We start from the raw sequence: 23979 nt of genomic DNA, 5'->3' as shown, positions 1-23979 counted from the left end.
TCTCATGCAGTGCATTCCATCAGAATATGTTGAGTCATTTTATAAAATATGTAACGTTTTCCTTTTAGGAAGTGGAGAAACTAATCCATGGGGAAGCAAAAGGCTCTGACATCACTCCCAATATTGTTTTACACTGTCTCATTTCTGCAATAATGAAGGAATATGGCCTTTTATTGGATGCATTGCCTTGGGAGCAGCTGAGGGATGGCAATGAATATGTGCTGAGCAGTGATGGCTGATGGTTATTGAGCATTCTGTGAAGTGTCTCAGGGGACAGAGGTGTGTTTATTGTGGCAGAGCTGGGGTCCCTGGGGGCTGTGGCCCCGTGGCACAGGGAAGGTGCACAATGTGTTCCTCGAGGAGTTTTTCTGCTGATGGTAACAGAAAAGCAGCTGGTGCCTCATCTGCCTCCCAAAACAAAGCACCCACGAGCGTGTGTGATCTGTCAACAAACACCATCCTGCTCTGAAGTGTGCATACACTGTTATCCAAAAAAACAGCTACAAGAAAGAAAAGCCTTTAACTTCACTTGATGTTCTGCAGAGCGGCTCAGAGTGGGCTCTCCTGCCCCTCAAAGGACTCTTTTATCCCAACCAGTGCCCGTGGTTCTCTGCCCCGTGGGAATCCCTTTGTACTCTGATTCTTGAAACTGATAAGTTTCCTCTGATCTGACATCAGAGTGTTTCAGCAAAAATAGTTTCCTTTTCCTTCCACAGCCTGAAACTTGGAATCTGCTATAGATTTTGGGGAAGTTAAAAATATAAAGTCCATCACTGAAGGTTTTCTTCTAAGGCTCACTTCTGAGAATACATATATGTATTAAATAAATAAATGAAACTTCTTCCAAGCAACACGGACCTAGTACAAGATCCTTAATATTTCCACCTTTGCAGCCCACCAGAAAATGTCTCACTGAGACAATGTCAGCCCTGCTGGGCCTTGTGGTCCTTAATGTGTATTAATGACCTGCCTGCTCTGCACAGCAATTGCAACCTGTGGGCCCTTTTTTTTCCTCCCTCATTATTTTGTTAGGTAAGAAATATTTTAAAAAGCTCTTACTGCTCTTATAATACAAAAAAGACAACTTAGTCACCACTGGAGATTATTTGCAGCCTCCAGAGCACTGTGGATTTTTGCTATACAATTACTGCAGCACTTGGAGGTGATGCCGTTACGTGCAAAATTTGCAAAAATAAGCATTTACTATAGACTTCCTACAGTATTAATAGACAATTCATTTAATAAAAAGTGTTCTCTGTTTCCTTGACTGAAATCAACACTCTAATTCATTCTTTGTTTGTGTAGGGCTATTTTTTTTTCTTTTAAATCTCTTTCTCAATTCTTTGTTCTGCAGGTTCAGTTTAGGGGTGTTATGTTTTACCATGCAGACCCATCTCAACTTGTTTCCCTTCAGATTCCTCATCCATGGGCTTCACTACAATTTATGGAGCTTAGTTAGGACTGGGAATTTTAAAAGGTCCATAATTTTCACTATCATCTATTTTATATGTTGTTTAGTCTATGGCAGTGATCTTGATCCCCCAATAAGTCTGAAAGGCCCATCAAGACCTGTCCAGCCAGATCCTCCATGGGATCAGTGTTCTGCTGGGAAGATCAGAGAGGCTTCTTTCCACAGTGCAATGCAGAACTTACTTCTCTGGCCTAATTTTCTTTGTGTCATTTCCTCATGCACAAACATAAATATGCAGCACATCAAGTCCTGGGTGAGCGAAGAACTAAACCATCTATAAATAAATCAGGCTGCTTCTTCTGAAGGGGGAAAAAAAAAAGAAAAGAGTGAATGAAACCTAATTTTCTATTTGAAGTACTCAGGGTATGTGAGCTACTTGGGGCTGTGGTGCCTGTCGAGTGTTTGACAGTGTCTGTGGCTGTAACTCACACACAGAACTTGCAAGGGATCTGTTTAAAAAAGATTAAAGGAAAATGGCTCTTTACACAATGGGTTGTGAGCTTCTGGAATGTGTTGCCACAGCAGCCTGTGGGAGTAGGTAGTGTCAGTAGGTTAAAGAGGGATAAGGTGTCTTTGTGGATGTTAAATCTGTGAATAGACTCTGAAGGGAAGAGCTGCCCAGGTGCCCTCTGCACCCTTCAGCCCTAACTGTGGGTACCAGGGTGAGGGAATGGGGCTGCACCCACCCTTTGTGGGGTTGGAACACCGGAGGAACATGCTCAGTGCTGGGGGATTATTCCAGGGGCCTTGCCTGAGCTCCCCTGGGTTTCAGCACCTGCAGATCTCCAAAGTGAAGCCCAGCCATCCAGCCCTGCTCTTCTCCCCTTCTCCACACTCATCCCATGGCTCAGGCACAGCCCTGCCCACGTGTGCTGCATCTCCCAGGTCAGGCTCTGGCCTCTCTCATTCCCTGCTGGTTTCCTTTTAAGTCCTGATTCATCTTCATTTAATCTGCAGAAAGCTGCATAGAAAGCAATGCTCAATTCTCATCAGTGTTTAGTCCCTTCTAACTCTGCTGAGGGCCCATGTTGGGCAACATGTTGTGATTAATTACTACAAAGGGTTGCTCATGGAAAAGTCTGGTCTAAGTGCAGAGCAGCAGATGAGGTTAAAACACTTTTGTTCCTTGACTTTGTTCTTGTTTCTCTGTCTTCATTTCCATGGCATTTTGCCTCCATTGAGACTTACTTAGTATGCATCAGTTCCTGCGAGTTATTATCAAGGCTATTTTTCATTCTCTTATATTACTACTTGATACTTTTGTATTGTGGCAGGAAGATTGAACAGGGTATTATTGCTCTCATGGTGTTTTTTCTGGAATGGATCTTATCACAGGATCCAGTGAAGTCCCATCAGGTACAAGGAGACTTGGCTAACTTGGCTGGGTTTTTCTCTTTACAAATAACTAGTCATATAAAAATTAGTATGAACTGAAAAATGTGTGTAACAGCATTTGTGCTTTCACTGCTGTGATGACACACATTGTAAAAGAGGTAAAGAGGTTATATGTATTACATATATATATATATATATATAACCTACTTTGTATTCTTTCTAACCTCTCCCTTGTACAGGTTGGTGTGCTGGGTGATGAAGAAGAATGGGTGACTCTTCATGAGGTGGAGAATGAACCTGATGCTCAGATGCTGGAGGTACCAAACCTCACTCCCTACACTCATTACAGGTAAGAACAGCAGGTAATTCTCTGCAACGTGGGAAAAAAAAGAGTAAATAGCAACATGAAGCAGCTTTCCTATTCAGAAACATCTGGCTGAGTTTTATAATCTGAACAAAAGGGAAAAGCTTTTCTGTTTTCATAGGTTATACTTAAAATTACCAATCTGATATTGTTAATTGTAATTCACATAAAATTCAGTTGAGAAGGAAATTCAAGTGCTCAGTGAGATGCTTTTACAAGTAGCTGCTATCCTGTGACTTCCTTCCCTGAAGAGAGCACCAGTGGAACATCAGCCAGTGACAAATCAATCGTGGTTAAACTGGTGCAAATCTGTAATTACATATTTGCATCAGCTTAAGCATCTCTTTATTGATTTAACTTAATTTGGTAACATCAGTTAGATGAAACCTTTGTTTATAGGAATTTACCAAGTTAAGCTTAATAGATATAAGCAATGCCTAAACTGATTGAGGTGACTCTGCATTGTGGGTGCACCCCAGTTAAACAAGATTGATTTTTAAATCAATCTAATCCAAGTGATGTTGTGGTATAGACAAGACTGGAGAATTTGAGGTACTCAGCCCTAATGAAAAATACTTTCATGATCCAGCTTGCTAATGTAGAGGCTGGTGGAAAGGAAATCCAGTGGCAAGTGTTAAATCAGTACTCTAGAAACTTGTCCATTTTGTGCTGGCTGAAGGGGCTATTAACTAACCCATGTGCTGTTGTAAGCCAGGAGTAGGTGCAACCAAGGAGAGCTCATGTAATTTACAACTGACTCAGTGCTGGCATGTAATTTTCCTCCCTTGGTCACAAACCTAGGAACATAGTGAATTTCTCACTAACTCTCCACTGAAGTGTTTTAAGCCTCATCTTCCAGAGCTAAACATTTTACTAAAAGGTCTTTGAAAATTTTTTTGAACTTAAGTAGAGATTTCTGGTGCAGAGGTTTAGGAAAATTATCTTCGGGTTAAGAGGATTTTGCTGTCGTCATAAAGACAGATCCTAAAGCTGAAAAGACAGGGGTGAGCAAGAAAGTGCAGGTTGTACCACAGTTCAACCTTCACTGTCCATGAAGAATAAGGAAAACTTGCACACCCAGACACATGCATGGAGAAACATTTTTGGGATAGCAAATAATGAGGAATATGAGATATCTGGGCTGATTGTTTTTTCCCAGTTGTTAAACTTTTTGGTTTATTTTATTCTTACATCTCCTCATTTTCCTCTTGTATTCATTAAATTCTAGAATGGTCCCACTTATGCTGGAATCTTTCACACATCCACTTCCCTTTGTCTTTTTTTTCATTTCAAGGCAGCTCCTTGAATTTTGCCTATTTTTTGTCTCTCCTGCATGCAAAGATAGGAACTTTTTTGGTTTTTCTTCAGTCTTGACCAATTTTATATAAATTTTTGAAACCTAGAAAGCTGTTGCCAAATGGATTTGTTGTCTCCTGAACAGTTCAGTCATTGCTCACTGAGGAAATGCGTGGTGAGAGCTGATTATCAGAGCATTTCTTTACAGGCCATTCTTCTTTCTTATATTTTGGGCCAGTGTTTGAGGGTGAAATCAGGACAGTATTTGTTTAATGTGTTTCCTTCAGTGCACTTTGGAGGGAGATCAGAGCAGGTAAATAAACACTGCTGTGTTCACTGGCTCATCCTTTTCCCAAGCTCAGTCATTAGGTCCAAAAATTAAGGGTTTAATATGAGCAGGTCACGTATTTATGTGCAAGTGCTGGGTGCTTCCAGTTGCTTGTGATGGGTGAGAGTATCTGAAATATACAGCACATCTTAATTATGTGGTGCTCCTTGTAAAAAAAAAGATTTCCCTAAATCTTTTGTGACCCAATAAGGATTTCTATTGTAGAAGAGATGGTTTCAAGCAGACAGGGTATTTTTTAAAGATGCATATCCATATTAAATAACTTAATCTTTCTTGTGCAGGAAGGCTGAAAATGCAGCACAGGGATAAATCAGCCTCTTTCAACACGTAATTGAGGGGAAATGTTATCACCAGTATATTTTTTATATTGACAGGGAATGAGACTATCTGAAGTTTGATATTTTAATACCTTTCTGAATGTATTGTATAAGCATCACCAGAGAAAATCACTTACTGCCAGCATAAGCTCATCAGGCTTGGTATAATTAACATAAATTTCTCACACAAATACCTAAGTTTCTAATAGACCCTAAGCTAATCTCATTTTCATTTTTTAAATACCTGAGAGGATCTGGAAGCAGTTACCATCAAGCATTCAGCAGTGAATACAAAGGGGGACCTGCATGCGGCGACCTTTGCGCAACGTTTCGAAGGCCGCTAATTCGTATTTTTCCACCCGTCCTCCCTCCCTGGAGAAGCAGGGGAGCATTCCCTGAGCACTGACAGTGACATCTCTGCTTTTCTCCCCTCTTGCTGCAGGTTCCGGATGCGGCAGGTGAACGTGGTGGGCCCCAGCCCCCTGAGCCAACCCTCGCGGGTGATCCAGACCCTGCAGGCGCCGCCGGACGTGGCCCCCGGCAGCGTCACCGTGCGCACGGCCAGCGAGACCAGCCTGTGGCTGCGATGGGTGGTGAGCAGCTCGAGGGACGTGGGGATGAGGGTGGGGATGGGGATGCTCCCCCAGGGCCAGGGCAACCCTCCCCAAAGCGCCTCCTCCTCTTCCTCATCGCGTTCAGCGCAGAGGAGCAACAGCCAAATTGTTTCCTTTTCCAGACTAGTCGAAAATCTGAGCCTTGCCTTAAGTGCCTTATTAATCAAATAAATTGCCTACTGCCACTGTTTCTGCCACTTCATCAGGGGAATGTGGCTGTGTGTAAAAGCTTGGCTTTGAGGAGCTCCAGGACCACAGTCTGGGTCAACACGTAGGGCAGGGACGGGGCGCTCGAGCCAATTTGCTGCTTTCCAGGACTCGCTTGTTTGCTCTGTACAAAACGGTCCCCAGAAGGTGCACCCCAGCCATGGGCAGCATCCTGTGGTTCTCAGAGCTGTGGTGCAGCAGCAGCGAGGCTGGCACCCCTGTGGGAAGATTAGATTTAGCTGAATCGGTGTAGAATTATGCACTAAAATGCAGAGATAAATGATTAATTGCGAAGATGCGGCAATTGCTGACATCGCTGTGCCCCTTTACCCATCTCAGTTACCTGCAGAGTTGCCACGTTGGGATTTACTTGGCAATTAACCTGCTCCAAAATGGTTTTTCTTCACCCCTGTTAGGCAGAGTTTTCCACCAGGGTTACTGTGGTGTGAAGTTGATGAAGCACAGGTTTCCTTTTGCCCAAATGTTAGCTTTTCCATGCATAAACTCATTATGGCTGCAAATCAAAATCAGGCTGGGAACAAGAGGGTTTTTCTCCTGTTGGAAAGGAATAATTTGAGTTTCTCAACAGGACACTGCACTTAATGCTGAACCTTGCCAGACCTGAAGCTTGAAGGGTGTCACCTCACTAGCACAGAAGAGCCATTGCAGTCACTTTGAGAGGCCCCACACAACTCTGTCATGGCTTTTCTGTGTGAATATCATGCCCATGTTGGTACTGTATCCAGACCTACATATCTTCCATCAAAATTGACTCCAGGTTGTTTTAAGAGCCTTTAAAACATGAAGACTGTGCTGCCTGAAAGCCTGTTTTCCATGAGTCAATCTGCAGGGTTCAGGAGAAGCAAGAGCCACAGCTAAAAATGACCTGATAAATGCTTTTCATGCTTAATAACATCAATATTTGAAAGTGTTTAATGTCTTTTATTTCAAGACCTGCAGGTGAATCTGTTTTCCCCTGGGAGCTGGGGATTCCTCCCTTCCTGCAGAATGAGGGTCACGCTTCTAGCCCTGCATGCCTGCGGGGTAGAGTCTTCTAAGCTGTGAAATGTTAATGTGTATCCAGCTTTCCCAGTGAATCAGAACTGAATCTCAGCCATCCATGGCATCGTGTAGTTAGTTTTACAGCAGAAAAACTCCAAACTTCGTGAAGTAGGCTAATTATTTCATATTTTAATCTCTGAAATTGCTTGGGGAGTTAGAATACGAGAATGAATCTCTACTGATAAATGAGTAGGCAGAGAGTCAGTAAAAAAAAGGCAAAAAATGTACGATAAATGAATTTGTCACATGCTTCAGCAATTTATCATTCATTTCCATAATTAATTACAAAGCTCTGAAATATATTGTATTCATATCATCTCTGTTGATACACCCACAGCAAAGGGCTTGGTTTTGTGAGCAGACCTACTCGGCTCAAAATTAAGGTAAAAAATCAAAAGAAAAATTCCAAGCAGTGCGGAAATGTAGAGATCATGAAGCATAAACCAGAAAATCAACCTCTTGATCGTTTTTGCCTTGCTATGGCCTGCACATGCGTTTAGGAACAGCACCTTGTGGCAAGCTGAACTATAGTGAAGAACAATAATCGTGGTCTTTGTTTCTCATCTATGTCCCTTAACCTAGAGACAAAACCATGGACAATTGTGAGATTTTTCATGGTGACACTCATTAGGAAAGTGCTAATGCAGCTGTTTTATCACCGTTAGGTCCTGGGGTTTTTTGTTGTCTATTATTTTACTGATCCCCCTTGTGCCCCTCCTGAGGAGCAGCTGGGGTCGGTTCCCAGCTCTGGCCGTGTGCCTGACGGGGCTGTTGTGTTTCCCGTCCCTGGGCAGCCGCTCCCCGACACGCAGTACAACGGGAACCCCGAGTCGGTGGGGTACAGGATCCGGGCGTGGCGCGTGGACCTGCCCTCCCCAGCCGTGCTGAAGGTGCTGCCCGACCGCCTGGCGCGGGAGTGCACGCTGGAGGAGCTGCAGGAGTGGACCGAGTACGAGCTGCAGGTGCAGGCCTTCAACGCCATCGGCGCTGGGCCCTGGAGCGAGGCCGTCAGAGGCCGCACGCGGGAGTCGGGTGAGTCCAAGCACAGGAAATTCACCGCTTTCTGCACTTTTCTTCAGATTTTAATTTTTTAGTTTGGTGTTTCGATGTTGGGTGGGGTTTTCTGCTTGCTGGGCCATGAAATCTGAAATTAAATTTAGAAAAAACTGTCTTGAGATGCACTGCAGGCAACAAGACATACAGATATTTGAAGGGTTATTTCTTTTTTTTATTCCTACCTTGCTTTTATGCACAAACCTTCAGGTTTTTTATTTAAAGCAAACAGAACAACCTCTCCCTATTTCTGCCTCAGTGTGGACAGCACAAGGAGAAGCTTATGTATAGACTTTTCTGTCTGAGATTCTCTCTCATGCCTCCTCTTCCTCCCCAGTACCCTGTTTTCCCTAATCCTCCCCTTTTCCCCAGCTGCTTCTAGCCTGAGGCACATTTTCTCACAGCTGTGGTTACCTGAAATTTCATTTCAAGCACCAAATAATTCTAAAAGGGCACAAGTCACGTTAGAGAGCTGATTACCCAGAGAGAAATAAAATAATTACCTGAGGTTCTGATGGCATGTTTTCAAACCTGCCTTACAAAATTATGTGTACAAGGCTGTGTAGACATAACCTGCTCACAGACCTGGAGCAGCAGGGCTGTATTGTTGAGCTGAATTGTCCAGGCAAGCACAGAGACTTCAAATATGAGAAGGAAGCTGTCACTCTCAGGCAACAGTAAATTACTGTTAGCTCAGGAGAACAGTGAAGGCAGATACTGAAAAGCTGCTCTCTAGCTGTTGACTTCCCCAAAACTTATTTCCAGACCTACCCTACAAGCACATGGAAAAGTTATGTTGCAAGTTAGCAACGAAATGGATGACGTGCAGTTGAAAAGTTTAACAATAAATCTATTTATGACACTTCTTTGTGCAAGGTTCAATGCTGATTTTTTCCCCTGGTTGTTTTTGCAATTTTTCTTCGTTAAAGAAGTTTTGGAATTTAATCCTGTGCATGCCTGATGTGTGCATGTCTGTGCCCTGTGTACCACGCAGTGTTCCCTTGGTGGGAAGCGAGACCAGGCACAGCAGGGTTTGGTCTGCTCGTTCAGATAACTCTGCTTTGAACTAGCCAGAGAGAGAGCTAAACAAAGTCATCCCCCTCCATTGAAGTGTTGCTCTTTGGGAAGGAGTAATTGCAAAGCGATTGCCAGAGGTATTTTAAAGAAGGCTTGTGCTGGAGTTAGAGATAGCACGACCCAGACAAAGCAGTTCTGTATCGTAATAAAAAGTTATCACATCCTCCACTTTCGCCTCTCCACTGCTCTTCAAACACTTCTTTTGAAATGTAGTAAATACTAAGATTAAGTCATTTCATAAAACCTTAGGATTGCAGCGCTCTTGCTCAGCACCTAAAGATCAGAGGTTACGCGTCGATCTGGCATTTTCTCTGGGAGTATTAAGAGAAGGTTGACTTGAAACTGATTGTGGGAGGCACACAGAACCTGGGATCAAAATAACACAAAGCTGTGATCTAGGCCGTAAGGACTCGTTTGGTTTTCTCCATGTGTTTGCTTTGATACTGACATCTGATTTCTTGCATAGAGCAAGTCAGGGCTCAGACTTTTGGCTGTATCTTCCTAGATTTAGAATATACAAGATGTGCTGGATTAGCAGCAAACTGAATGAAAGCACTTCAGGGAATCTGGAATTAACCTGTATGCACAGTCAAATGGGGTTAAAATGCAAATAAAAGATATTTAAAGCCGGAGAGAAAGGTCAAAGCACTTTTAGGTCTGTCTTCGGAACTATAAGAAAAATTCCATTTATCGCTTATGTTCTCCAAGCACTTCAAAATATTTCTTTTTCCATTTTTTAGACACAGAGTCTTAGGGAAGTTGGTTTGCTGGTGCTGGGGGTTGTGACCATCCCACACAGCTGGCCAGAGGTGTCTTGGCCAGGATCATGTGGCGCTTCATTGGCACAACTCCTGGTTCCATGTTTTATGCCATCCAAGGAGATAAGGAGTAGAGCCCAGGCACTAAACCAGGTCATGGTATCTGATGGCAGTGCAATCACTGGAGCCCAAAATCTTTATTGAAAATAAAGCTCTGTTTGAGCATTTGTTTGCTTTAGCTTGTGCAATCACAGCTCTGATAGCTGAGCACAAATGCCAACAACAATAGTGGGGCATGTCATTACAAGTGCTCACTGGTTTCTGAAGCTCTTGAATATATAAAACAAATGAAAACCAAAGAAACTATGAGGGAATAAATAATGCTGTAGGTTTTGGTAACACTGGGTTGAAAAACAGTTGAGAATTCCTAAAATGAAAATGTGGGATAGGACTTCAAGCAGCTGAAGGTGGAGGGAGATGAATTAGGATTTTTAAACAGGACAGGTTCTATCAATCCAAAATGTTTTTGTAATGTTATAAATTAAATAGCTCATTAAATTTTACGGTGTAAAATAACTGCAGAGTAACAAGCTCAGTTTCCACTCAATAAATTGACAACGACAGTAGGTCAAATATAGAGAAAGCAAGAAATTGCAGAGGCATCTGATGTATTAGAGCAACCTTGGCAGGGCTGCTTCCTCTTAGATACAGACCCTGTTGCTTTCAAAAAAATTCATCTCAGATAAACCTAACCCAGTGCCTTAATGAATTTTGTTCTCTTAATATTCAGCTACATGAATGTGTACACTTGTCTTACAGGATGAGCTACTGTAGGAGCATGGTCACACATCCATGGCAAGGATCAATCTCCCGGTGCTTGGGAGTCTGACCTTCACAGAGCAGTTACTGTGCTGTGATGGAGCATCTCTTGATAATTCAAATGTGGTCCAGTGTCACTGTGGGAATTTGTACAAGCTGAGGATTTGGCCTGCAGTACCTAATTTTATGTGTGCTGCAGCTCTGCTACTTTTGCCATCAACCTTGCTGGAAATTTGCACTTCTTAGCCAACGTCAGATGTACAATGTGCCACTTTAATTTTTGCTTTCAAAAAGAGTGAGGGACGTGCAGCTTAAATGAGCTGCAAAAATGCAGAGAAACCACTGCATCCCACTCTCTAGCTTTCCTAGAAAGCCAGAATACAGACTGGCTTATTAAAACCTCCTTTTGGCCCAGTTAGAGACATAAAACGACATAATTTGCTGTACATCAGATGTGGCTGTGTCAGATGTAGAAAGAAGATGCATGGTTTTAGATGCCAAAGTGGATAACCTTAAAAACTTGAGCTGTTATTGACATTCCAGTGCAAAGTGCCAGTAACTCTGTGATTTCCTACGTTTGATCTTGTGAAGTGCTCCGTGCTGGCACTTTGCTGGATTAGCTCATCATTTAGTTTCAGTGTTTCCGGTTCATTTTGTTCATGCTCTGGGATTTTTTTGGACACTGTTCCTTGGCTTCTGTGCTGTTCTTGCAGGTTACTAATGAGAACTCAGCTTTTTGGAGCTTATAACAAAGTCTTCAGTGCAACAGTTTAAGGAAACCAGCATTAGAGAAGGGAGCTTGCAGAGGAAAGAGGGATTATGTGCCTCACTCACTAATTAGTCTTAGCAAACTATAATTTCTTTGAATCACAGCTTCCTGAGAGAGGAGATGGGTCAGAGAAATAAAGGTTACCTTTCAATTCATTCTTAAAGGGTCGATCAGAGTCTGTTACTTGATAAAAGGCTGGCAACAATAAGATCCATAAAATCACTTGCAGTTCCTGAATTCATATTAGAATCAAATTCTTGATACTGAGGTGAGGACTGAAGATCTAAAGCTTTGCTCAATGAACACAAGGATTTTTACCATTCAGGCATTAGACTTGGATTCCTCTCCAGTGAGAGGGGGCATTCAGCTGCTCTGTCACTGGGAATTGAGAGAGATCTGAGCTAATGAACCTCCTTCTCTCCTCGTCGGCTGTCCAGTGCCCCACCAGCAGTGTGACCATCCTTACCTCAAAGCCAGGATGCTCTCAGGGCCAGCCCAGGCACAGCCTCTACCTTCTGTGAATTCAGGAGAGTTCCTGGCTGCTGATAATAAATATTTGTAAAATAAAGTAACTTTTTCTCTTTTGAAAGGCCTCAAACCAGATAAAACAGGAATAAATGTGGCTGGAAAGGGCTTCTTTCCTCTACACATCCTGGTTTCTTGTGACACACCTCCACCCTTTCTCTCTCCAGGAGTGATTCATGTGGGAGTAGCTCTTTGTGAAGATCTACAGATAAAGTTATGGCAGCTATCCAAAGACATTCATGGCTTCTGGCAATCTATTTTCCTTTAACATAATTATATCCTTGTGGGGGATAAATCTGGGAGAAGATTTAAAAAAAAAAAAAAAGACCTCAGTGTTGGAGGGGGGAAAAAATTGGATTTCAGTCTGCTGCAGTGTCATGTGATGGTGCTCTGCTTCTTATGCCCCAAATAATTAGTATCAGGGAAATTGTTTCAGAAATTACCATCTCTGCCGTTAACCTTGAGTGCACAGGAGTGGGGGTACCACGTTTTGGGGGTGGGATTTTTCCATTTTTATTAATTCTGTTGTCATACTCATTATCTCATTCATGTTGCTAGGAGCTTCAGGAGCTCGCCTCCAAACCAGCAGATCTGTTCTTTCACTCGGACAGCCAGGAAAGCTTTCCTTTGGCAGAGCTTTGGGCTGCTTTTTGTGATATATTCAGGCCCTAATCAAGCTGTACTGTCCCCAAGTGCTTGTGTAACATAACTTGGTGAATGTTCTCTGGAGGTCTGACAGGTGTAGCAGGCTTTAGAAAAGATTGTACCCTTCAGATGCTGGAAATGCCATGGGGAAAAAATGCAAAAGGGCAGCATAAAATGTGAACTCTTAAAAATAGCCTCACATCCTGCTTGCATAACGTGACATGCTATTAAGCTTGCCTACAAAAGGCTGCAGTTGTGTGGTTCTGCAGCACTTTGAGTTTTAATGGCATGGGAAAATGCAAGTTTGCTTTTCTCTGGAGTCAGAGAAAATTACAGTGTTCCTGTGCCATCAGTCCTAATGATGTTTGCAGTTTCATGAGAGCCAATTTAGCAACTGAGATGAAATAGGCATCTCTCATTGACACCGTATCAATCCCTGAAAACACTCCTGGTGTTAATGCATCCATCTCTAATTGATGTCTTGCAAATGTTGAGCACTATCACATCATCAAAAGGCTGCATAGGTTAAAGAACTTCTTACTGAAGTGGGAGTGTTATCCAGGGGGGGAATCATTGCTAGCTCTAGACAAGATGTTACAATTTCCTTTCAGATAATATAGGAAGCCACGGGGGCATAAAACTTCTTGTTAGAACAGATCATGCTATAAGATAAACTCACATTCAGAGAGAGTTCTGGGTTCTGGCAAAGGGAAGAAGTACTGGGGGATAGGCTTCTGGAGAAGTCCAGGAATTTAAACTTGGTTCTAATTACTGCAGATATATAGAATTTGAAATTTATTCATAGCTGTCAATATTTACTGTCTGTCTGTAGACACTGATAAGTATTAAACATTTAGCTCTTTACAAACATTGTCATTTCTGAGATGAACTGGCAAGAAATTGTGAGACAGGCTGAAATATAAAGATGATGTAGAATGAATACAAGAAGAGAAGGGGTTGTCTAAAACATATTCCAGCTCTTTTGGGTTTGAATACTCTTCTATGGGATCCTGGAAGACTCTTGGGCTGGTAGGGAGATAGCAAAAAACTATCTGCCATGTCTGACCTATTTCTGCTCTTTGGTGATGCTGTGTGGTTCCAGTTCCCTCTGCTCCTCCTGAGAATGTCTCTGCTGAAGCTGTGAGCTCAACCCAGATCCTGCTGACCTGGGCAGCAGTTCCTGAATCTGAGCAGAATGGTCTCATCCTGGGCTACAAGGTATGCAACTGGAGTTTCACACTCATCTGATTTTTAGTGCATTACCAGGACATGATTTTGTATTTGTTATGTATTATTCACCTGCTGGATAGTCTTATTGTTCAAAGTCAGCTGGAGAAGATACAGGAAGTGTGCTGGCTTTGAAAGGGGTGATTGGTGAATGTTATCTCATTTTATAGTGGGTGACAAGAAGAAATTTCCCTCTCTCCACTCCTCATGCAACTTCTGTGTCTCATCCACATTTATCCTGCAGATCCTTTACAAAGCAAGGGATTTGGACTCAGAGCCCAAGAGCCAAACAGTGAGAGGGAACCACACGCAGTCAGTGCTGCTCTCAGGCCTGAGGAAGTTTGTCCTCTACGAGCTCCAGGTGCTGGCATTCACCCGCATTGGGGATGGGGTCCCCAGCTCCCCAGCAGTGACAGAGAGAACCAAGGATGATGGTGAGTTTAAAGGTTTAAAATAACCATCTTATTTGATCCAACCTTATAATGCAGATTTCTTCTAGTGGTGCAAGTGTAGGCAACAAATATTTGGATATTGGGGAGATTTTTGTTCAGCTTTGAACCCAAATGACATTGGCTGAACCTGGTATAAAACTCAGCAGTATCCCATTGGTCATGGGCTGAGAATCTGGCAAAAGCATAGAAAAACAGTGTCCCCTATTTCCCTCCTTCCCTGCAGCTAATGAAGAGGAAGAAAACTTCTAATATTGAACTCTGTAGCTTGGTGGAGATAATTTCTATTGAAGACAATTTTAGAGACCAATTATAAATTCCTATTGAAGTTCAATCACGCTAGGAAAAAAAAAACAAAGTGCTGCAATTGAAAGCAATAAACAAATCTGGGTCTGACTGGACTGAAGCAAAGAGGTGGAATTTGCAACTTCAGTAATCCACTCTCCTTTTTTTTAACCCCAAAAGAATAAGGCATTGACCTTGGAAGATGATCCTACAAGCTTCCTTTTGCAGCTGCCTCCAGTGCTTCCAGGGGCTTCCCAGTGCAGTTGGGTTCCTGAAGGAACCCAAGCAAGCACTCCCCGAGGCACACTGGTGTGGTGGAAGCATTCCTGCTGATGGAATTGTACAGAAATTTGGTTCAATTCTTGAAATATTTTTGGGCTTTGCAGATATTAAAACTACTTTTATTTTCATCACCTTTTCAGGAATAAATAGGTTGAGATCAGTGTGAGAGGCTTCTGAAGTCTCTGTCTTTCTCATCAAAATCTTTTCAAAGTAATAATGGATAAACATTGGTTTACACAAATAAATTCATTAAGATAATTTGATTGGGCTGGAAACACATTCAGACTTCTGACTTAACGCAACATTTTCCATGCAGTGCAGGGGAGGAAGGAGTGGGAGCATGTGGGGTCAGGAACAGGAACAACAGCTCCCTGACATTTTTTTAGCCTTTTTCTCAGCATACCCTCTGTGTGTGGACCTGGCTTTTCTTTGAAAGGAAAAATAAGAAAAGTTACAGTTAGCAGAACTCTGCAGGGAGAGAAAAGCACTCAATGAAATGTACATATCAGACTGTAATGAGAAATACTTCAAACTGTTTGTTTTGGATAACCCCATTATAGCAGTTCCCTCCTTAAGTGCATGTTGGCAAATGAAACTAATTGTTCTTCCATCTCCATACCCCTGACATAAATATGTTGTGTCTCCTCTGGGCTCAACTTAATTAAAAGTATCACCAGGAGTAATGCAGGTGGAATTTGTGCTGAAGGGGAAAATTCATGGATGGTAATGTATGAATTAGCATCTCCTCACCTCTTGAACCTGGGCTGGTCAGCGCCATTTGTGTTAATGTGCCTCTCACCTGCCTCAGGTTCTCCTGCTCACACCTCAGTGTTTAAAATGCAAGTGTAAAGTCAGGAAGCAGTTCAAAGCTGGTGCTGATGACACAAGGAATGGATATTATTGAATTCAAACAGGTATGAAGTGGATTCAGCTATATAACTCTCTGTAAAGACAGCTTGGTGCCTTGCTTCGTAGTGTGTTCTCAGTTACACCAGAGATGATGCTGCAGTGAGAAAAATCCTACAGAGCTCAGAGCTCACGGTGCAGTAAAAAGCCAGTGTAGGGTGCACTGGTCTTTAACGTGTTTGGTGTCTGAGGGTGTTGGAGGCCTTTATCCATGGACAGAATGTATATTTATATATAGAGTAAATTATATTGTGCACATGCACAGGTGCTTCCAACCACTATCGGAGAGCTACAACTTAGGTTGTAATTCTGTACGGAGTGAGCAGAAAAGCTCACTCTGTGCAGAAAGTGATCCCTGTGGTGTGCAGTGCTTGCTTCATGCCCTCTGTGTGCCTTGCAGCCCCCGGGCCCCCCGTGAGGATGGTGTTCCCCGAGGTGAGGCTGACGTCCGTGCGCATCGTCTGGCAGCCGCCCGAGGAGCCCAACGGGATCATCCTGGGTAAGGGGGAGCAGCAAACCCCAGCCTGGGAGTGGAGGGATGGAGATCAGAGCAAGCTACAGCTGTTGGGTTTTCCTTTGCCTTGCACATAAGTAAATCTCTGGCTGAAGAAAAGAAAATGTGCTGCTGTCAGCTGAGGGGCTGTGGTGAGGGGACCAGTCTGCAGGGATCCATGCTGTGGGTTTTCCTTGTCATGGACATATTTTCTGAAGAATACTTTTGCTGGCATTTTTCTCCTGAGAAGCTGAGAGGCCTCAGAAATTAAATGTAAACAATAATTATCTGCTGCTGTGGAATGCAACAGGTGCATCTTTGATTTGTTTCGTGTAGATTGTTTCTACTTGATGACCAGTCACAGTCCCACTGTCTCTGACTCTCTGGCCAGTTACAAGATTTTATTATCATTCCTTTCTATTCCTTTCTAGCCTTCTGACGAAATCCTTTCTCTCTTTCTTTAGTATAGCTTTAATAGATCATTTTCTTTTAATATAATATATTTCATAAAATAATAAATCAGCCTTCTGAAACATGGAGTCAATATTCTCTTCTCTTCCCTCGTGCTGGGACCCCTGTGAACACCACCACATTTCCTGAGCCAGAATTTGGTGTTGTTCAAGGCCCCGTGTCTGAGTGTCATCTCTCCTCCCATCTGCATTTGGGTTGGTAACCTGTTTGGTTAACTGTTGGGAAAAGTGGCTGGAGACCTGGATTTTCCCCACCTTTGCCAGACACGCCCAATGTTTCAGTTTTATGTGTGCTTCCATTTTATTGCTTCCTTGAGATAATATGTCTGACAGGTCATGAGGAGTTAAATCCTATTTGTCCTTTCATCAAGGGAAAGAGAGGCAGCAAGGCATGACAGGAATTTGCAGAAAACCTTCTCACCTTCCTGCTCTCATAACTCTTGGGTTGCCTTTGCAATATGTGTACCAGCCACTGTTGCACTTAAAGTGTGAAGACTTTTACAATGTAAGAATCCATTCCTGCCTCTAAAATTAACGCAGCTCATAGTTACCAAGCAATTTAGTGTTTTCTGCTGCTGCTGAACACATTTTACAGCAGTTCTGGCTGGTGAGTAAAGATTTGTGTCACAATTCTGAGAACAGAAGCAAAAGCTTTTGTTTTTATCTAGTACTCAGTCTGCCAGGCCTTTTTGCTTCTAATTTCACTGCCATCATTCAGGCTCATGTGTTGGCTTCCAGCAGTATTCCCTAAAGCCTTCCTTGCTGGCTGGAGGGTGCCTGCTTCAAATGCTCCTGCAGAGGTGGCATTGCTTTAAATACAGAGCTCATCCTGCATTGCACTGAAATCTTGAGTCAAGAACTCAAAGTGTTTGCTCAGGTGTGTAGTTTACCAAAGTGATCCTGGCATCTGAAGACACAGGGAAATCATCAAACAGCATCCAAAGGCAGACTCTGCAGGATGTTCTGAGCACGAGGAGGAGTCTGTGTGAAGCTTGGCAGTGGTGAGCTGCCAGAGATGGATCCACGCAGGGTTTCTCTGCAGCTCAAGGAAGTTTGGCCTCCAGGTTGTCTTGTGGGTTTGATTTGTTGCTTTTTTTAAGGAACTGTGTGTCCTAGAACTTGCTCTCAGCAGAGATTGAGATTTGAGTCACAGGATGTGGTTAAGGAGGAAAGAAAAATCATTTGATAGGAGTGATGAGAAAGCACAAAAGACATTTTGCTCCCCCAACCGTGTTCCAACCTCTCACGTTGCTGCACTTTTTCAGCCTCATTTGCTGGAGTTGCTGCAAGAGCAGTGGAGTAGGAACTCTCCTTTATTTTGTCTTTGCAGAGTGCTTGGTGCAGTGCATCCCCTCCACAACTGGTTCTTGCTCATTACCATTATGGTGATGATAAAATCATGCAAACAGGGGTGGAAGGAAAGGGAAAAGCTGTCCCTTAAAGAATCTTTAACATCTTTATCATGTAGACCATTGTTTCCAATGTCTTCCATGCCCAGTAAGACATCCCAGCATACTTCACTCAGTCCTTGACTACTCTGATGCTGTAACTAAGTCAGCTCATGCCCCACTGTTCATTCCTGCTCTTTCCCACAGTACACTTCCAGGTCAGCCAGTCCTCCTTTTACAAGAACATTCAGCTTTTTCTCTTTAAGTGTGATAATTTGCAGATGCCTTTATTGAATTTCATCTCACTGATTCCAGCCCATCTCTCTTCATTACCCAGATCTCTTTAAATGACACTCATGTCCTCTAAAGTGTGCACGGCTTGGTTTCATTTTTGGAGTTTGCAAGCAGATTGGCAATTCCATCAGCGAGCTCATTAATGAAAGTATTAAACAGGACCAGACTCATTCATGAGGTCTCATGAGAGCTTGCTATGTCCTCCCAGGTTGTTAGCAAATCATTGATAACAACATTTTGTATTTTAAGCATTCATTTCAAAATATGTGATGTTTTTCTTAGATTCCGTGTTTGCTTTTGGTGGGACTGTGTGCAACCATATTAAAGCCTTACTCAAAGTCAATGTGGATCATATCTACTCTTCCCACCTGGCCAATTACACTGTCAAAATGGAAAACAGATTATTTGATATTTATTATTTGCTCCAATCAAACAGATATTGGCTGTTCCCTGGCACATTATTATCCTCATGGATGCTTGTATATTGACTCATATTTTTTTCCAGATTGTTTCTGTGTATTGAACTTTAGTTTGATTTGTCCATAATTCCTTTAGTCGTTCTTGTCTCCTTTTAAAAGATGGTGTACTCTGTTTGCCCTTTTGTAATGTTCTGGGATGTCACCTGTTGTCCACAAGTCCTAGATGAGAATGGCTAATTATTCAGAGATGGCTCCATCTCTGCAGGGCAAATTTCATCAGGCCTTTCTGACTTGATTACATCCAGCTTAACTAAATATTCGTTAACCTGCTCTCCATTCCAGCCTGCATCCCTACTTACATTGTTGTCACTTTTAATTTGTGTGGAGGATCTTGTCAGCACCAACTTCTTCTTGTGTGTGAAAATGCAGCAATGCAGGTACAAGCCTTCCTTCCCTCTCTGCCTCACCTGTCTTGTGCTCATTTTTTTCTTCCTGCTGCTTTTCTTCTTGCTGGCTGACCTGTTCTCCTTCTCTCCCTCAGATTTCTAATGTATTTATGAAATCTTTCTCATTGCCTTTGCTTCCCTTCAGGTGATAACTCACTTTGCTCTTTGGCCGTTCTGATTTTGTCCCTACATGCCTGTGTTGTCTATTTATACACTCCCGTAGACCTGTGTCCTGTTTCAACTTTTTGTCCAATTCACTTTTGATTTTCAGGTCATTAGTGAGCTCTGAATGCAAACATATTGGCCTCTTAACATCTTTTGTCTGTGTTGGAATAGTTGTACCATATTTTTTGTCTCTTAAAATGGTCAGCTAACCTGGATTCCTTTTTCCCTTAGAATTCCTTCCCAGGGGGATGTTACCTGCCGGTCCCCCCCATCCACCTCTTTGAAGTCCATTGTCTTTATTCCATAGTTCTCACTTTTATTTTCTCAATGGTAGAAATACTGAGGTTCCTGGAAGAAGTAGTTAGCTGCCAAAGAGAGAAAAAGGGAAAATTGCTCATGCTGGGTACTTCTGTGATCTTTCCTAAGAAGTGAACCGTGCTTCAAAAATAGATAAAAACTGTGTGTAGCGTTCTGAGGAAAGGCTGCAAATTTGGGGAGTTTGGGGTTTTTATTTTTTCCCTGTACACTTTTTACATCTCATTACTATAATGAACCTCCAAAACACCACTCCATCCCTCTGGTCAAGTGCACCAAAGTGAAGTCATTGGGAAAAATAAGTGAACATAATTTTGTGTGCTGCCCTTCTATTCACTCCTGGGGCTCAAAAGAAAAACCACTTGCTTTGCAAGAGCAGCTTATACTCAGAGCCTTTGAACTAATGTTCCTGCTCTGGCTGCCTTGTCCTCTGAGCATACACGCACCTTTGCAGCTAACGTTTTTGTAATCTATATAAAAACATGTTCTAGCATTTCAGAGAGAGATTAGCAGGATGAAATACTGGCAAGCACCAAGAGGGAAAACCACTTGTTTGTTTGTTTAAATATTTTACCATGCAAGACTGTGAGATATTTCCCTTTTTCCTTCTGGGAATGTTCCTCCAACCATCTGAGGTTTAGCTCTGTCTTCCTCTCTGCACTCAGTTCAGCCAGCACCCACATAGTTCCCTCAAATACTATTAAAGATAAATGAGGCATTAATGTGCATTTGTGCACTTCAAGCTATGAGCTCCCCCTGAAAACGAGAGCTTAACCCACATCCTCCCAGGCCCTGGTTAGTATTCCTCACGGTATCCTTGTATTTAGCATTTACCTGGAGCTTATTGCAAAAAAAAAAAGTGTAAGAACTCCGTTGAGAATTAGAACGAAAATTGGATGTAATCCATGTTTGCAAATTCTTATTTTGATCCCGGGCTGCATTTGCACACCCGCTGGCCCTAAAACAGATAAGCAGGAAAATCAACAAACCCGATTGCTGCTCCGCCGCGCCGAGCGTAACCTCGCGGTATCGCTCAGCTCTCCCCGAGTTCTGTGACAAATTAATAATTGTTTGTATCTCTGCTGCACCGTGGCCTGCACCAACGGGTGCTGTCACTTCTTGAAGGGCTTTGTATGGTGATGAGCTTGAGAGCTTTTTGGTATTCATGGGGTGTTGTCACCCTCCCGCTGCCTGTTTGCTTCGGGGAATCCGGCGGCTGTGTTGCGGTGACCCAACGTTTAACAGGCAGCTGCCATTTATTGAGTTTGGGAAGTGTGCAGCTCATGGAACTGCTTGCACTTGTGCAAAAAGCTCAAAAAGATGCTGAAGTGACAAATAAGCCAAGTTTCAATGAATAAATAAACTCCTGAAGACGTGGTCTTTTCGGGAGCGTTTTTAATGCTGTTTTGGCCTGGTGAGTGGCAGCACTCCCAATAGCAGAAGGGATTTGGGATCTAATGCTATATGGCAAAAAAGTTAAGAAGATATGAATTCTTATTGACCATCCAGATATTTCACATTCTGTAAAATATTCCTTTCCTCAAAAAGTTTGCTCCAATAACCATTTAAAGGTTATACTTTCATTCATAGCCTTTGATTTTTTAAATTTTTTTTCCTCAGATATCTGCAACATCTTATTGTCATAATCTAGCAAGAAAAGGAAGCTGCTCATTCCTCCACTGCAGCAATTGCCTGTTATAGCCCTCGAGCATACATTAATTTCTCTTTGAACACTTTCCATTTACCTCTATTGATTTGCCTCGTTTGATTTCACTTAACATTTCCTTTCTTCTCCTATCCCTTGTTGCTGAAATTCATCAACTTAATAATTTTATCTTTTTGATCTTGCATTAGCCCTAGTTATTATCCAAGTTGTAGTTTAAGTTACTGAGTCTTCTGTGCCACTCAGAAAAAGTAAAAGTAATGCTTTTTATGCCAGTCTGGATCCTCATTGTCCCAAACTGTCTAACAGGAGATGCAGGGGGTCAGATTGAAGTACTGGGTGTCTCTCAGGCGGGTTGTAGGTAGCAATAAAAGTGAGCTGAGTTCAGGTGTACAGCTTGGATATTTGCCTTGGAATCAGACCTATGGAGGTTTTGAGTTTCTTAGGAAATCTGTTAAGGTGATGGCTCTGGTCATGTAAACCCAGGAAAACAGATATTTCCTCAGACTTTGAGACAACAGCAGATGTAGGAGGGGACAGTGAAAGCTGGTGCTGTTTTTCACAGAGATCCAAGGAAAGGGAGTTTGCAGAGCCTGTCACAGAGACAGGCTGTGACAAGTGATTTCCTCTTTCTCACAGCTAAATTAATTATTTCACTAGCCACAGACCCACTCTTGTGTAAGATATTGTAATGGCCTAGATATGTATGTGTTCCTTTGCCTAATCTGGGTGTGTTTGTAATTGCTTTCCAGCATGACTGCCACCATTTAGTAGTAAATAGTTATCTTTCTATTCCCCCCTTACATTTTAACTACACTTCATATTTTACAAAGGTTTAGAAAAGAGAGGAAATTACTCAACAAGGATATGTCCCAGATATCATACTTATCTTTTAATAACTAGATAAATCAACTTTTCTATTCTTTTAATGTTCTCTGTTTCCCTCCAGGTCTTATTCTTTGCGTCTTATATCCCTTTATCAAACTTCTTTAGCCATCTTAGTTGCTTTTTCCTTCATCTTTCTTGCTTCTGTAAAAATTTCCCCAGTGCTTTTCTTTGACTATTTTTTCCTCCTTGTTAAGATCCTGCACTGGGGTTTTCACTCCCACGTTCTTCACATCAGTATAAACAAAAAAGATCATATATATCAGTTCCTTCTCCCCGTTGCTCTCTGTCTTTCTGTGGACTTTTAAAAAAGATCAAAGTATTGCAGCATTAAGGGTACAGAAATACTTTGTTAAAATATATTGGACCAGTAATGGAAGAACTAGTCCCATGGATAAAAGGAGATAATTTGCAGGTGAAAAAATGAAATGTTGAAAGTGTAAGACCCCAAGACTTTGCTGGGATCTAAGCATACTCAGGAGCACTGAAAAATCAGGAGACTTTTTAATTGATTAGAACAGAATGGAACAGAACAGACTATTTCAGTTGGAAGGCACCTATTACAATAATTAAGTCCAGCTGCCTGACCAGTTAAGTGCTGACCAAGTTACAGCATTTTTATGAGCTTCATCCAAATGGCTTTTAAACACAGGCTTGGGGCACTCCCCACCTCTCCAGGAAGGCAGTTCCAGGGTTTGACCACCCTCTCTGTTAATAAATTCTTCCTCATATCCAATCTGAACCTTGGCTGAAGCAGTTTTGAGCCATTCCCACGTGTCCCAACCAGGGAGATCATAGCACCTGGATAGTGTGGGTTAGCAGCAGTCCTTGAAAGCTATCTGGTCCAACCCCCCTGTCATGGGCAGGGCAGGGACATTCTCAACTAATAAAGGTTGTTCTGAGCCATGTCTAACAAACCTGGAGTATTTCCAAGGATGGGGCAGCCACCACCTCTGTACCAGTGTTTTGCCACCCTGGTAGATCAGCACCTCCCTCTCCACACCTCCTCCTCAGGGAGCCGTGTGGTCCCCCCTCCAGACAAGACCAGCCCAAAGTCCTCAGGCACTCCTCATAGGACATTATTGCCAGCCTTCGAAGAAGTCTAAAGCTCTCCACCCAGCTGTGGAAATGTTCCTGTAGGATTAAACCAACCACAGCCTGGAGGAGCTGGGACTGAAGCCATGAGTGCTCGGAAAAGCTGGGTCGCTCCTCAAGTTGTCAGTGCAAATTCTTCCACATGAAGCAACCATGGCTGCTGCCCCATGTCCCCAAACAGCTGCCAGGGAAGAAAGGACAAGGAAACCCTGGTGCATCATCAGTGGCACTGTGAGAGTCAGCACAACAAAATTAATACCATCTGTATCCCAATTAAATTCCACTGTTTGTGGCAGAGTGTGCCACACGTGAGCGGCATCGATTCCAAGGGCTGCACAAAATCCAGGCCTTTACTGTGAGTGGCTATGTGGCAATTGTGGCATATTCACAGTGGGAAATAAATGTCATTGGGTTTTCTCTAATAGCCATAGGTAAGATCAGGCCCTCAGATTTCATGCACTGGCCTTCCCAAATGAACCATGCCAGGTTTGGCTCCCCTTGGTCTTGTTACAGCCAAGATGTGGTGGAAGTTCAAA

General features: G+C 42.7%; 1 protein-coding gene across 1 annotated transcript in view; it reads left to right on the top strand.

Annotated features, from left to right (window-relative positions):
- The window catches only part of SDK1 (sidekick cell adhesion molecule 1), a 382049-nt gene that overhangs the window by 296268 nt on the left and 61802 nt on the right, over positions 1–23979 (top strand). The window contains exons 23-28 of the mRNA XM_059484654.1: positions 3046–3155; positions 5575–5725; positions 7810–8047; positions 13764–13879; positions 14133–14322; positions 16211–16309. Coding sequence (XP_059340637.1) covers positions 3046–3155; positions 5575–5725; positions 7810–8047; positions 13764–13879; positions 14133–14322; positions 16211–16309 — 904 coding nt within the window. The remainder of the gene's footprint in view (positions 1–3045; positions 3156–5574; positions 5726–7809; positions 8048–13763; positions 13880–14132; positions 14323–16210; positions 16310–23979) is intronic.

Source organism: Ammospiza nelsoni, chromosome 17 (assembly GCF_027579445.1).
Source record: "Ammospiza nelsoni isolate bAmmNel1 chromosome 17, bAmmNel1.pri, whole genome shotgun sequence".
In the NCBI taxonomy this organism is placed as follows: domain Eukaryota; kingdom Metazoa; phylum Chordata; class Aves; order Passeriformes; family Passerellidae; genus Ammospiza; species Ammospiza nelsoni.
The sequence above is the reverse complement of the archived record's forward strand: the minus strand, read 5'-3'. Positions and strand labels throughout refer to the sequence as shown.